At 31.6% G+C, this 12752-nt stretch overlaps 1 protein-coding gene across 5 annotated transcripts in view; it reads right to left on the minus strand.

Moving 5' to 3' along the window:
- The window catches only part of LOC106052755 (ATP-binding cassette sub-family B member 6-like), a 25853-nt gene continuing 13101 nt past the window's right edge, over positions 1 to 12752 (minus strand). For 4 of the 5 annotated variants that reach the window (XM_013208189.2, XM_056016802.1, XM_013208188.2 and 1 more), the window contains exons 3-21: positions 12565 to 12657; positions 12113 to 12312; positions 11896 to 12013; positions 11525 to 11708; positions 10699 to 10803; positions 10055 to 10157; positions 9680 to 9769; positions 7925 to 8046; positions 7289 to 7464; positions 6009 to 6223; positions 5051 to 5114; positions 4856 to 4941; positions 4613 to 4670; positions 3662 to 3766; positions 3140 to 3213; positions 2585 to 2685; positions 2251 to 2363; positions 1970 to 2133; positions 1 to 1484 (exon numbers count right to left, since the gene is read on the minus strand). In XM_013208189.2, coding sequence (XP_013063643.2) covers positions 1340 to 1484; positions 1970 to 2133; positions 2251 to 2363; positions 2585 to 2685; positions 3140 to 3213; positions 3662 to 3766; positions 4613 to 4670; positions 4856 to 4941; positions 5051 to 5114; positions 6009 to 6223; positions 7289 to 7464; positions 7925 to 8046; positions 9680 to 9769; positions 10055 to 10157; positions 10699 to 10803; positions 11525 to 11708; positions 11896 to 12013; positions 12113 to 12312; positions 12565 to 12657 — 2316 coding nt within the window. In that variant the 3' untranslated portion in view covers positions 1 to 1339. Of the gene's footprint in view, positions 1485 to 1969; positions 2134 to 2250; positions 2364 to 2584; positions 2686 to 3139; positions 3214 to 3661; positions 3767 to 4612; positions 4671 to 4855; positions 4942 to 5050; positions 5115 to 6008; positions 6224 to 7288; positions 7465 to 7924; positions 8047 to 9679; positions 9770 to 10054; positions 10158 to 10698; positions 10804 to 11524; positions 11709 to 11895; positions 12014 to 12112; positions 12313 to 12564; positions 12658 to 12752 lie in introns of those variants that run through there. The other variant, XM_056016947.1, reaches the window with a different exon arrangement.

The raw sequence follows: 12752 nt of genomic DNA on the forward strand, positions 1-12752 counted from the left end.
TCAACATTTCTCGTTTATTTCTCTCTTTTTATGTACAAAGCAACATAGACTAAAATGTATAGAATATAAAAATTGATTGAGTCATTATATAGAAAATAAAATATACGCTAGACAGCGTATACAAACATTTTTATAACATGATGGCAGTTCGTTTTATTTTTAATTGGGTAAGTATTTTTGTAAATTCTGTTTGATGTTCAACTCAAAAGAGGCTGCAAAGTTCAGCCTTCGATAGCTACAGATTAGTCGTGATGAAATACAATTTCTAAATATTGTGAAGTTTTGTTAACATTCAGTACCAGTAGGCCAGCAGTTCAAAAATAAATCCCTTTAGAACAATATAATTATTAAAGTTTAGTATCTGATGATGATCCATGGATCTGTACAGATGTCAGAAAAATTATTTCCACTTATGAGCACAATAGTGAAAAGTTGATTTATATGGTTTTAATATTTAGATTAATTACATTCTAAAATATGTTTATTTTTGATCTTCTTAATATGAAATATTCAATAGATAGAAATAAATCATTTTTTTTTAAATAGCAACTTTTTCTTCTTCTCATTTTTATTAGAAACTACTTCAAGAGACCTCATCTAATTTTACAAATAAATTTTTATATCAAAGCTTCATTTTGGCATGTCTTTTTATAATTTTAAATTGAACTGAAATCAGCAGAACTTGTAACATTTCAAGGCAACATAATTTTTATTGAGAGACCATGGACATCAACCACAGAATGCAACTTGGTAACAAGGTAGATTACTACCTCACTGCAACACAAGAGCTTAATTAATATTTGACATGAATCTAGATTCCCCAAAAGAATCTTTAAAATAAGTATTGGTAGAGTTTACTGGAACTGTCACATGACCCCTGGAAGCACGCCCACATTCATCCACACTTGCTTATCATTTACAATTAAAACAGAATTGACAGTTACTAAACTTGGTAGCTGTGTTGCTGCTAGGAAGTCTGTGTTTTAAGTCCTGGCATGCCTTTGTTTCCACATATTTTCTTTCACCATGTTCTCTCAATAAAAATGTACCCTAGAGATGCTGTTATAAGTTACATACTGTTAATTTCATCATTAGTTTAAGCAATAAGCTTACACAATTTTTGCAATAAGCTTACACAATTTTTTAATGTCAAATTTAAATGACATGGAATTTTGACATATCTTTTGTATTTTCTAGACTTTCTATATTTTTCAATGGGCCATCATTTCATTTGAAAAATATATGCAGTGTGAAAATAAAAAAATAAATTTCATTAACATATTAGAGCTATAAATAGATTGCACGGCTTTTTATCTAGTTCAAAAAATAATTCTATAAATTAGTGTTTCCGTGTTCTTCCACCTTTTCCTTCCTTTTCAGGGTTCGTTTCATTAGTTGCTACACTAGTTTCTTCTTCCTGTTTGATTAACTGCTGCTTCCACATATCAGCATAATACCCATCCTTTGCTAGAAGATCAGCATGTCTGAGTATAAAATAAAACAAAAATTGAAAGAATGTGATAAAAATATACAGAATTGCACATGAAGAGGAATAATTATAATACAAGAGGGAAATGCATCAAGCTGAAGTTAATTTGATTGGCACATATATTCATATTACTGATGTCACAGGACGCTTCACTGATCAGCTATCAGATGCTTAAATCAATGCAGCCTTCACGCAGTAAGGTGCCAATCCATCAATTCTGTTTTAATGGCAATTCGAATATAGACTTGTTTGATATGTGATGTCAAAGACAACACCATAATTATGCTCCATTCTTATGGCTTTTTCAGAAGCCAAGTTCTATGACAATCTAAGAGAGATGAACAGAAAAAGCCTGCAAACAGAGCCTAGGTGATTTCATAGTCAGGGTCGGATCAGATTGCAATACCTAGCTAGACTGCATTGGTTATTTTGACGTTATGAGTGAGACAAAGCAAGAATATTTAAAATAATTGTACTTACGTGCCCATTTCTAATATTTGCCCCTCATTCAATACAATAATTTGGTGAGCGTGGATGATTGTTGACAACCGATGAGCCACTATGATTGTGGTTCTGTTCTCACATACCCTTGACAAAGACGACTGAATACTGCGCTCAGTTTTTGTATCAAGGGCTGATGTGGCCTGTCAGATTACAATTACATAAGTATTACTTTCTAAAAACTCAGGCTCTGCGAGACAGGCTTAGGGATTGTTATTCATTCTGAACAAAGGTACTAGTAAGCTATAATCAATTAGTACCTCATCTAAAAGTACAATCGCCGGTGCTTTCAGAAGTGTCCTAGCAATGGCTACTCTTTGTTTTTCTCCTCCACTGAGCCGAAGGCCTCGTTCACCAACTATTGTATCATACTCTGTATAGTAATAAATAGTAAACAATTAAATAGATTTAAAAAAAAAAATATTTCTATACCGTAATATTAGCATTTACATTATCTTTATCTTCCTTATTAAAAAAAAAAGACATGGAATTAAATAGTATCAAAACAATTTTATTAGAGTATTTCTCCATCAAAACCCATTCCAGAAATGTTTATTTTAACTCTGATTAGTATAACATTTACTGTGCAATTACTTTTAGGAAATGTTAAAATTCTTTCATGAATCTCTGCAGCTTTGGCAGCATCCTCCACCTCTTCATCCATTGCAGTCAGTTTCCCGTAGCGAATGTTGTATCTATCAATGTTGAAAGAACACATTTCAAATAGAATAAAAATGTATCCAAGAATCATTTTCTTACTTGTAATATAAAAATTATAGTATTTAAAAAACATGGCACTGAAGATTAAGTAAAAAAAAAAGTAAAGTTTCCCTTTCAGACCTTGCGATCTATAGGGTAGATGATGTTAAGGTCATCTGTTTCTTTGGCCAGAACAATGACTAACTCCCTTTACTTTCCCCAACTAAAATCAGGTACCCAATAGGGTTGAGTGGGCTCAGGGGTGCCCTAAAAAACCCGAAAATTAAAAAAATCCCACCAGGATTCGAACACAGGACCACCAGTTCAGAAGCCAAGTGCTTTACCGCTCATCCACCATGCCTCAATAATAAGTATATAAAAAAAAATTATTGTAAATAGCTGTAGCTGTAGGTTAGATAATTTAAAATTTAATGTATTTGCTAAGCTGACCTAATATCACTGTTAAACAAAACTGTATCTTGTGGCACAACTCCTATATGACTTCGTAAAGATGTTTGTGTAACCTGGAGGAGATAAAACAGATTTTCAAAATCAGAAACAATTGTGGTTTCTACTTTTCTTTTTTCTTCATCTAGCCAGCTGAGCTGTAATCTCTTTTGCAGTCAGTGCAAAAGATAGAATTGTGGGTTAAATACTTTAGTTTCTTTTAAACATCAATACGATGGAAAAATATGTATTTTTTAGTAGATGAACAAAAGATATCAAGGAGTTACATTTGAATAGTTATCTACATATGTGAAAGCTTAAGATCTAAAATTAAAGAAAAACAGTACATTAATTTTTTTCTGGAACTACTTAATAACACTGAGATGAAAAATGTTTCAATATTATACTGTTATCATGACTTACATGTTACGTGAGAAAGTAAAAATAGAATGGGCACTATTCTCTTGAATTATTATTAAACAAATTAAAATGTGTCTTTGAAGATTTTTTGGAAAGTATCAGTACCTGAGATATGTCTTGGCCATCAATGATAATAGATCCTGCATCAACGTCATAAAATCTAAATAGCAAACGAACGATTGTGCTTTTTCCACTGCCAGTATGTCCTACCTGTCAAAATCAAATAGTTACAATGATTTCAAACAGTCCTACCTGTCTAATCTCTAAACCAAATAGTTAAAATAATTTCAAATGTGTTCAAGGTTACAGTCCTAAACAAAAGTGGTTTTCATAATAGAAGAATGAGTGAAAAGATTGCTAACTCAAAGAGGGCAAGACAAGGGAAGCAAAAAGTTAAAAGTGAATGGTTTTGTTCAACATAAATGAACTTTGAAATCTAGAATTCTAGATGAACCATCTAGAAGCTTAGAATATCTTTATCAAATCTAGAAGCTAACAATATCTTTATCCATTTTACAATCAAGTTACAAAATCAGATAGACCAAATTTCATGAATACCTTCAAGAAAAAATGAAAATGTACATTTTAGTGATGTTAAGCACTGATCATGTAGTTATATGTATGAAATGTATTCTAACTGTAAAATAAGCTATTACATCATACAGAGCTAAGAAGCCCAATATTGACTGACTGGTAGATTGCAGGATTCAGAAAAGATTTCTTAATTGTCATTAACTTAGCAGGCTGGCATTAATTGACAGCAGATCTAGTTAAATAATGTTTCATTAAAGATAAACAAAAACATAGAATTTAATTTCTAAAGAAACAGACCAAAATTAGATAGGAATATTCTGTCTCTGATAGAAAATGCTGACATAAGTTTAAGTCACAATTTGTCATCATGTAATATGAGTGTCAGAGGGTGTAGACTCATATCAATGTTTTCTATTCTTATGAAAATAGTCATATATCTTGGCAGCAAGTACCATATCAGCCACAATATAGACTAAGTTTGATTTACAATGGGATGGGGTGAGTGGGGAGAATCTAACTCACCAAAGCATAAGTCTGTCCTGCTGGAACTTTAAAACTAACACCTTTTAAAATTTGTTTCCTGTTGAAGAAAAAAGGGAAATTGTTAATATTTATGGTACTTTTCATTAAATATATCTTTTAACATATGACATTAAAATTAAATGAGATTGTAGTAGGTTAAGTATAACAAAGGTCAATTTTATATATAGAGTCTATATTTTTTTAATGAAGTTTGTAATATTTGAAAAGCAAAATTGTACTCACTCTGGTTCATAGCTAAAAGTCACATTTTTAAATTCTATTTCTCCGCCTTTCACAAATAGTTCTGGTGCACCTGGAACATCTTTCACCTAATGAACCAAATCCTCGACTTCAATATCAAGTATTTTAAAATAAGGTTATAAATTTAATTATCAATTATTTTTTTTAATCAATACAGATTTTAATCTGCTAACTAACCTCCAATCCCTGCTCTAGCAGGTCAAACATATTCTCCATGTCAATGAAAGCCTGCTGGATCATCCTTAAGAATACAAATACATGACATTAGTTTAAAAAAACTCAGTAACACTAAAAGCATACATTTATTTCTTTACATTAAGTTACATTAAAATATTTATTAATATAGACCAATGTCTCTCCTGCCGAAAAATACTAATCCAAATACATAATATTATGTTAACAATATTCAGAGCCTATATTAAATCCTCTCACGCTGGGTTTATTAATTCATGGTTGCCTGTATTAATTTAACCCCCAACAGTAAAGACTTCATCACAATATGAAGATCAGACCTTGGTCATTGCTGCAATCTTCCTTAATCTAGTTACTCAAAGGGCAAAGCTTTTTTTAAAAAATCTAGTTACTCAAAGGGCAATGCTTTTTTTAAAAAAGTATAAAGTATTATTTCCTTTAAAAAAAATTACTCCATCCAAATAAAAAAGAAAAACTAGACCTATTTTAGACAAAAAATCACATTGAATCTTTTACTGTAGAAACTATTTATGTTACAGCTGCTTAAAAAAAACTATCTGACCAAAATATGTTCACATGTTTAGCAGTGTACACGTACATTTAAATACAAGACAGTTTGGATAATTATAGAATCCATTTATTTTTATTTCCTAAAGTTTACAATGATTTAAATGCTTTTTAAGTATAATCAGAATGTCCTCATTAAAAAATTGTATTTGTTTTTTTTACATGTCTGTGATGTTCCTTCATATTTGAAGATTATATCATAGTCTAAACCTCATCAGGAGAGTTTGAACCCGGGAACATCAAGACAATAGTCTGAAGTAGGCCTACATACCACATGATCAGGCAGCCATATTTAATACAATGTAGTATTTGTAAACAATTTCTTGGAACTAAGATTTTAGCATATATAAAAAAATCTTTGCAAACCTGGCATTACCTATAAGTATTGCCTAATGAATTCAGTGGTCCATAAAGCTGCGATAAGTAAGTTCCAAACAAGACATAGTCACCGACATTCAACTGTAGGTCACTGACCCCATTAGTCACTGCCCAGGCGCAAAGAAGTGACCCAGATGCCAAGCCCACAGTGTTAATGACATTTTGAATAAGACTCAGTAAATTAAAAATAGCATTAAACTTCCATTCTGCAAGCTGTTAGAAATAAGAAAAGTGTAGTTAGAAATATTAGGATAAGAAAAGTGTACTTAGAAATAATATTATCAAGATAGAAACAATATTTTTTGTTGGATGCAAAGCCAATACAAACAATCAGGTTAAGATAATAATAATAATAATTTAATTTATAGAGCACTGTTATCAAACATAATGTAGGCTCACATAGAAACAGGTGTAATTCTTTTTATTATATACAAACAGGACAGAAAAAAATCTTATTATTTTTTTAAGGAAAAACTGTAATTTATTAAATAAGATTAAACCAAAATAATGAAAAGGTAAGATTTAAAAAATTTTAATTTCAGATTAAATTATGCTGCAGATTATATTAAGCCTGTAGTACTTTGTTTTCCAAATTAAACACTAGTGTTAGAAACTAATTAGAGACAGTATTAGTACAGCTATTGGACCCCCACAATGACCTGTTAACTAATGTTAAAATAACGTAAACCAAAACTATGTTACAAGGCTCTCAGGGCTTGCAAAGACCTTCTTTCAGGGAACAGTACCAGGAAAAAGAAGAAGAGGCAGACAGAGAAAGCGAAGGGAAAACAATATGACAGAATGAAAGGGCCTGCCATTGAAAGAGATTCTATCCAATGGCAAAAGACAGAGAAAGAAAGACATTCAACAGATTTCGTGTGGTACCCCAACGGTCCAACAGACTAAGGGAAAGGTGAAAATGAAGAAAGAAGAAGGTTAGAAACTACTTTTATGAAGACATTAAATACAGGAAAAAAAAATTCTGTCTTCTTTACTGAGAGTTTACATTTGACTGTTAAAATTATTCCTTGATTTTAATTTGTATTAGGACAATGAAGATGCTTAGAACTGTTTAAAAATAAAAGATATTAGCATGAGTTTAATACGCTATTGTCACATATTAATGGAAAATATTCTAAAATATCATTATAATACCAATTAAAATTTTAAGCCAAATTTATATATGTCCTAACTAATACTGCTAGTGTGAAATAAAAAATATATAGGGTTAAAATTAATTTGCCATAAAGAAAAAATAAAGGCTTCTTAAATGTTTACCTGATACTCTACTATGGCAGTCTGATAGCGATTTTTTTCCCATTCAGTGGCAGCATAATACTTGACTGTCTCAAAGTTTAGCAATGAGTCTACAGCTTTGGCATTGGCTTCATTATCCTTTTGGTTTCTTAATCGCCTAAACTTTGTTCTCCATTCAGTGGCTTGTACAGTTGCAGCTACAGGGTCAACAGAAAAAAAAAGATTATAATGCTCATTGTTAAAAATAAAAGTTTTCTTAACTCTTTCAGTGCCAATTATTTTGATCCAAAAAATTGAGTTTTCCTAAATGAACAAAATCTGCAAAGTGGTGAGCTTTACTAAAAGTAATTAAATTTTTTTTTTATTATATAATTTAACATATTTGATTTTATTTTAAAAGAAAATAGGTCTCCACCAGCGTTAGTGAAGTTACTCCCTGAGAGTAACTCCGCACTGAAAGAATTAACTTAAATGAAAGAACAAAACACTCATTTAGTGTTTGGCTCTTTTACGAATTCATCTACATACTTTACAAAAAAACTCTAAAGTTGATCATAAACCATGCAGTTATTTCTATGGCTGAATGTTTGTCAAATAGAAAGGAAATGATGGCGTACATAATGTATACAAAAACAACAGAAGAGAAAAATATTTTACTTAGATAGAGAGCCATGCTGACAAAGACAATGATCCCAAATAAATAGTTGAAGGCTGTTATGAAGTAGATGATGGCAATGACAATGTCTGCAATGGTAGGAAGAACTTGGAACAATATGTAGCTGAAAAAAAAAACAAAAAAACACAAATTGAATTCTTGATTTTGAAAATCAAAGTCACTATTTTTCAATAATGCTGCGCAAAAAATAGTGACTTTCTATGTGAACTTATTTGCTTTAGCAGGAAATCATAAAAGTTAGAAATTTATTTTAAGTCAACATAAATGTAACTAACTAGGCTTCTTCTTCTTCTAGCCAGCTTTATTCCTGCTGAGCTGTGAGCACTTTTGCAGACTGTGCCAAGGAAAAAAAGTGTGCTGTTTTCTTCAATTGTTCAGCACTGCCGTACAGGGTGTTGGTTATGTTGGGCTGTAGTGGAAAGGGGCTGTCTAAGGTGGATTAGGAAGGGGCATTCAAAGAGGATATGGTTTATGGTTTCATAAGGGTGGGCACAGTGTCTGCAAAGGGGGAGTTGATTGGAGTTTATTTTGTTCAGATGGTAATTTAATAGAGGTGTGTGTCCTGTTCTTAGTTGGAAAATTGTAGATTGATCTTTGCAGGGGAGGAAGTTAATACTGTCCAGTTTGTTAAGCATAGTCATTTCTTTGTACATGGCAAAGGGGGAGTTGCATGGAGTTTATTTTGTTCAGATGGTAATTTAATAGAGGTGTGTATCCTGTTCTTAGTTGGAAAATTGTAGATTGATCTTTGCAAGGGAGGAAGTTAATACTGTCCAGTTTGTTAGGCATAGTCATTTCTTTGTACATGGCTCTGCCTATGTTTCCTGATGCCCATTGGTTGAGCCACTCCTCTTTGTGATTGTTGTCTAACATTGACCTTAGGGTGAGGTAGTTATCTGGTTGTTCCATAGATGAACCTGCCTTTGATAGCTTATCTGCCTTTTCATTTCCCATGATGCCAATGTGTCCAGGGATCCACTGAAGTGTGATATTGATATGTGAACTTATTTGCTTTAGCAGGAAATCATAAAAAGTTAGAAATGTAACTAGCTAGGCTAAAAAAACTATTCACAAATAAGTCCTGCCTTTATGACTGCATGTAGTGAAATATGGATTTAGTAACATAATGAGTTGGACATAAGAGGAGAAATACAAGAGTTATGCATTGTTAGGAGTTCAAGAGTTTGGTGAAATCTTCACCAATAATTCTTTATACTAAAGAAGTGTTGGGAATGTTGTCTGTTTGCTTTTTACAAATTAAAAAAAAATAAAAACCATCTAGATTCTTATTTTATATATTCGGTACTTCATCAGTACAAATCTTAGAAACATATTCATATTCCTATGAGACAATGATTCCTCCCCTTATCTACATCTAAACCACAGAATCATTTTAAAAGGGAAAAGTTTCAACTTTTCATATTTTATACCAATACACTTTGAGGAAATTGCAAACAGAAGTGAGACAAAAATGAAAGAAAGATTATTTCTTTGCAATAGTCCTAAAACCAAAATGCCCAATCTTCATTTTCTTTTTTTTATGTCCCTGAAATTGAATAAAAGAAATGGATTTAAATCAAGTCTGAAGGGGGGATGTTTGTACTAGGAATGATAAGGTAGTTAAGGGTATGATTTTACTAGGAATGGTTTGATAATGTATGTATGTACCTAAAATTAACTTAAAGTTGTTAAGAAAAAAAATGAATATTATATTTGTGTGAGCTTTCACTCAGTACCTAAGTAAAGTGTTGATGCTGTTGGTACCTCTGTCTACCACTCGTAACATTTCTCCTGTTTTTCTACCTAAATGCCATCGTAGGGATAGGCTGTAAATATAAAGATGACAAATATGTTTTCATATCAAAATAAATATGTGTCTTAGAAATTTTTATTTCTTCTAGTTTAGATGTTACATTTTTTTTCATATAAGATCTTCTTTCAGTATAATATGATTCAGTAGGTCAAATAATACACATTTCAAAAGCATTACAACCCTTCCAATACTGGTTACTACATACAATCACAAGTCACTACATGTATCATATTCTTGCAATTGTCAGAACATCCTAAAAAAATATATATATTTAGAAAGTTTAATGACTGAAACTTACTTGTGCAAGTGTGTGAATAGCTTCATCTGGATTGTTCTAGTGGAATATTGCTGTACTTTTATCCACAGTAAACTGTTCAAATTACTGACTAAACCAGATGTACCTAAATATAACACAAAACAAGTAATAACAAGGACTTAATACAAAGATAAAACATTAAACACATTTTCTCATGGTAAGAAACAAAATAATAAGCTGTCTAGAGTTGCATGAAACTCAGTTGGTTAGGATTAATATTTTACATGTTTTGGATGTTTCTTCAGAGTTGAAGATAATTTACTTCCTAGTCCAAACTTACCGCAGGATGACGGGGGATGGGAGCGGGTAGGGTTTGAACCAGGGACCATCGATAAGTCTGAACAACAGTCCAGTGTGCAAACCCCACGAACAGTAATGCTATAGCCATCCATTAATATCTCTGTGCTATAAGATGTTTTGGTATTACTCAATTACAAACTTAAAACAAGGTTCCAGTTTGTCTCTTAGCAAGAAAGTAGACATTAGGAATTTTTTTTTCGAGTATATATTTTAAAACAAAACATTGTCTACCTTAACAGTCAATGTATGAACAAGGATCAATAAACCTATTCTCTAAACAGAACAAAAGTAATAATGCTACATTTAAACTTCTATTATAAACTTACCTGTTCCTCCCTTGAGAAAAATAAGGCAGACATAGGTCAAAATGTAATCCCATCTGAATTCTAGACTGCCTTGGGTTACACCTTGTTCGTATGTCAAACTGTTGACTAAAAAAACCCCCACAAAATTAATAAACCCAAGACAGACATAGCAGAGTATAAAAAACCTATCCTTCAGGATCAATATTAGATAGAAATTTAAACAAATAGAATTAGAACATTTTTCATTTATCTTATCTTATATAATACAGACATTACTTAAAAAAAGAAGATGATTACGTCCTACGTGTCATGCATTCAGTCATGCATATCAACCAATGACCTAAATTCTGCCAAGTCACTGGTTTTCCTGGCTAGCTCAAGCAACCCATTCAATGCTCTAATAGCTATATGGAAGAAGGAGCATTCGTACAAATTTGTCCTAGCATATGGAACAAGGAATGTGCCTTTTATCTTTGTGTCTTTCTATTTTATTAAATTTTGTTTTTGCATTTGAAGATTATGGTTCAGTGTTTTATGTAAAATTGCTACTTTACTTTTGAGTCTTCTATCCTAAAGGCTTTCTAAATTAAGTGGTTTTACTAAAGTTGTTACTCTGGTTAAGTGTGAATATTCATTTGTTATGAATCTCACTGCTCTATTTTGTGTCTGTTCCAGTTTCTTAATGTTTTCTTGAGTTGAGGGGTCCCAAACAGAGGATGCATATTCTATTATTGGCCTAAGCAATGTTAAATAATATTTTAGTTTTATGTTCTTATTTGATTTATAGAATGCATTATATCTTTCTACACATTTTTTTCTCTCACAATTCATGCTAAAATGCACTCACCTATATTTTTACTATAAATTGGAACAAAAACATTGATGACACGTCCTAACACAAGCAATATCAAGCAGATACCAACTGTAATCTGTAGCCAGATACTCTGCTTGGGCCAAACATATGGAAACATCATTTTTATTTTGCCCAAAGTGTTGTCCCATGTTGATTTGTTGGCTGATGAGTTGCCTGTCTGGACAATCAAGTAGGTGGTAAAGGCAATTGCTTTATATCTTTCTGCCCCCATTAACTCTTTCTCTCCTAACTGACAATACCAGCATTGATTCCACCAGAATGTGTTAAATAATTACGGAGAGAAAGAGTTAATATAGAGCTACTTTACTAATTCTAATAGATTAAAGAGCAGAAAAGATGCTAACCTCTTCATCTAAAGGTACATATGGGGATGGTTTTGGTTTCAACACACCAAGCAGCAGCAAGGTCATAATAAGTAAGTATCGAGCAACAAACAACCCAAATTCAGCTAAATCTGAGGAGCTGAAACATATTCAACAATGTTATTGAATTCTGATTGTTATTGAATTTGTGATTTTAGAAACCATTTAGTTCAAGATGGTAATATTAAAATCTACTTACTTATTTAAATGCCACCACCATTCAGGACTTCCCCATGAGACAAACATCAGATTCTCCCTCACAAACAACAATGCCCAAAACAATATAAGAACAAGGCCTTGACCTCTGGTATCAAAGCTTGGTAACATACTGCGTTTTTCCATGCTTAACAATATAAGTGACATAACGTAGGATGAGATTAATGTGCAGGCTACAAGAACCTGAAAATAAAATAAAGCACAACCAACAGTTAAAAACAGTTATATAGAAATTTAAAAAAACATGTTAAAACTGTATGAATGTGCAAAGGTAAGTCTTTTAAATCAATCTTTTTAAATTAAATGTCATGCAGTCAGTTTGTTAAAGTAATTAGAATAAAAAAAATCCATTCCACATTCTTTAAATGTTTTACTAAATGTTTGATATAACAAGATATAATTCAGTTTCTTGAACTAATAATAAAATAAACTAACTTGATATCCTAAAAGATTTTTATCAGTTAGATAGACATCACTGAGTACAAGGTGTAACAGAGCCTCAAGCATCAATAAAACTGTACATAAGACCTGTAAAAGAATACAAAAGAAATAAAACTATACACTTTGTATATATATACTAATATTATATACAAAATTGATATATATTTATTGTATGCATATTA

This window comes from Biomphalaria glabrata, chromosome 1 (genome assembly GCF_947242115.1).
Source record: "Biomphalaria glabrata chromosome 1, xgBioGlab47.1, whole genome shotgun sequence".
Taxonomy (NCBI): domain Eukaryota; kingdom Metazoa; phylum Mollusca; class Gastropoda; family Planorbidae; genus Biomphalaria; species Biomphalaria glabrata.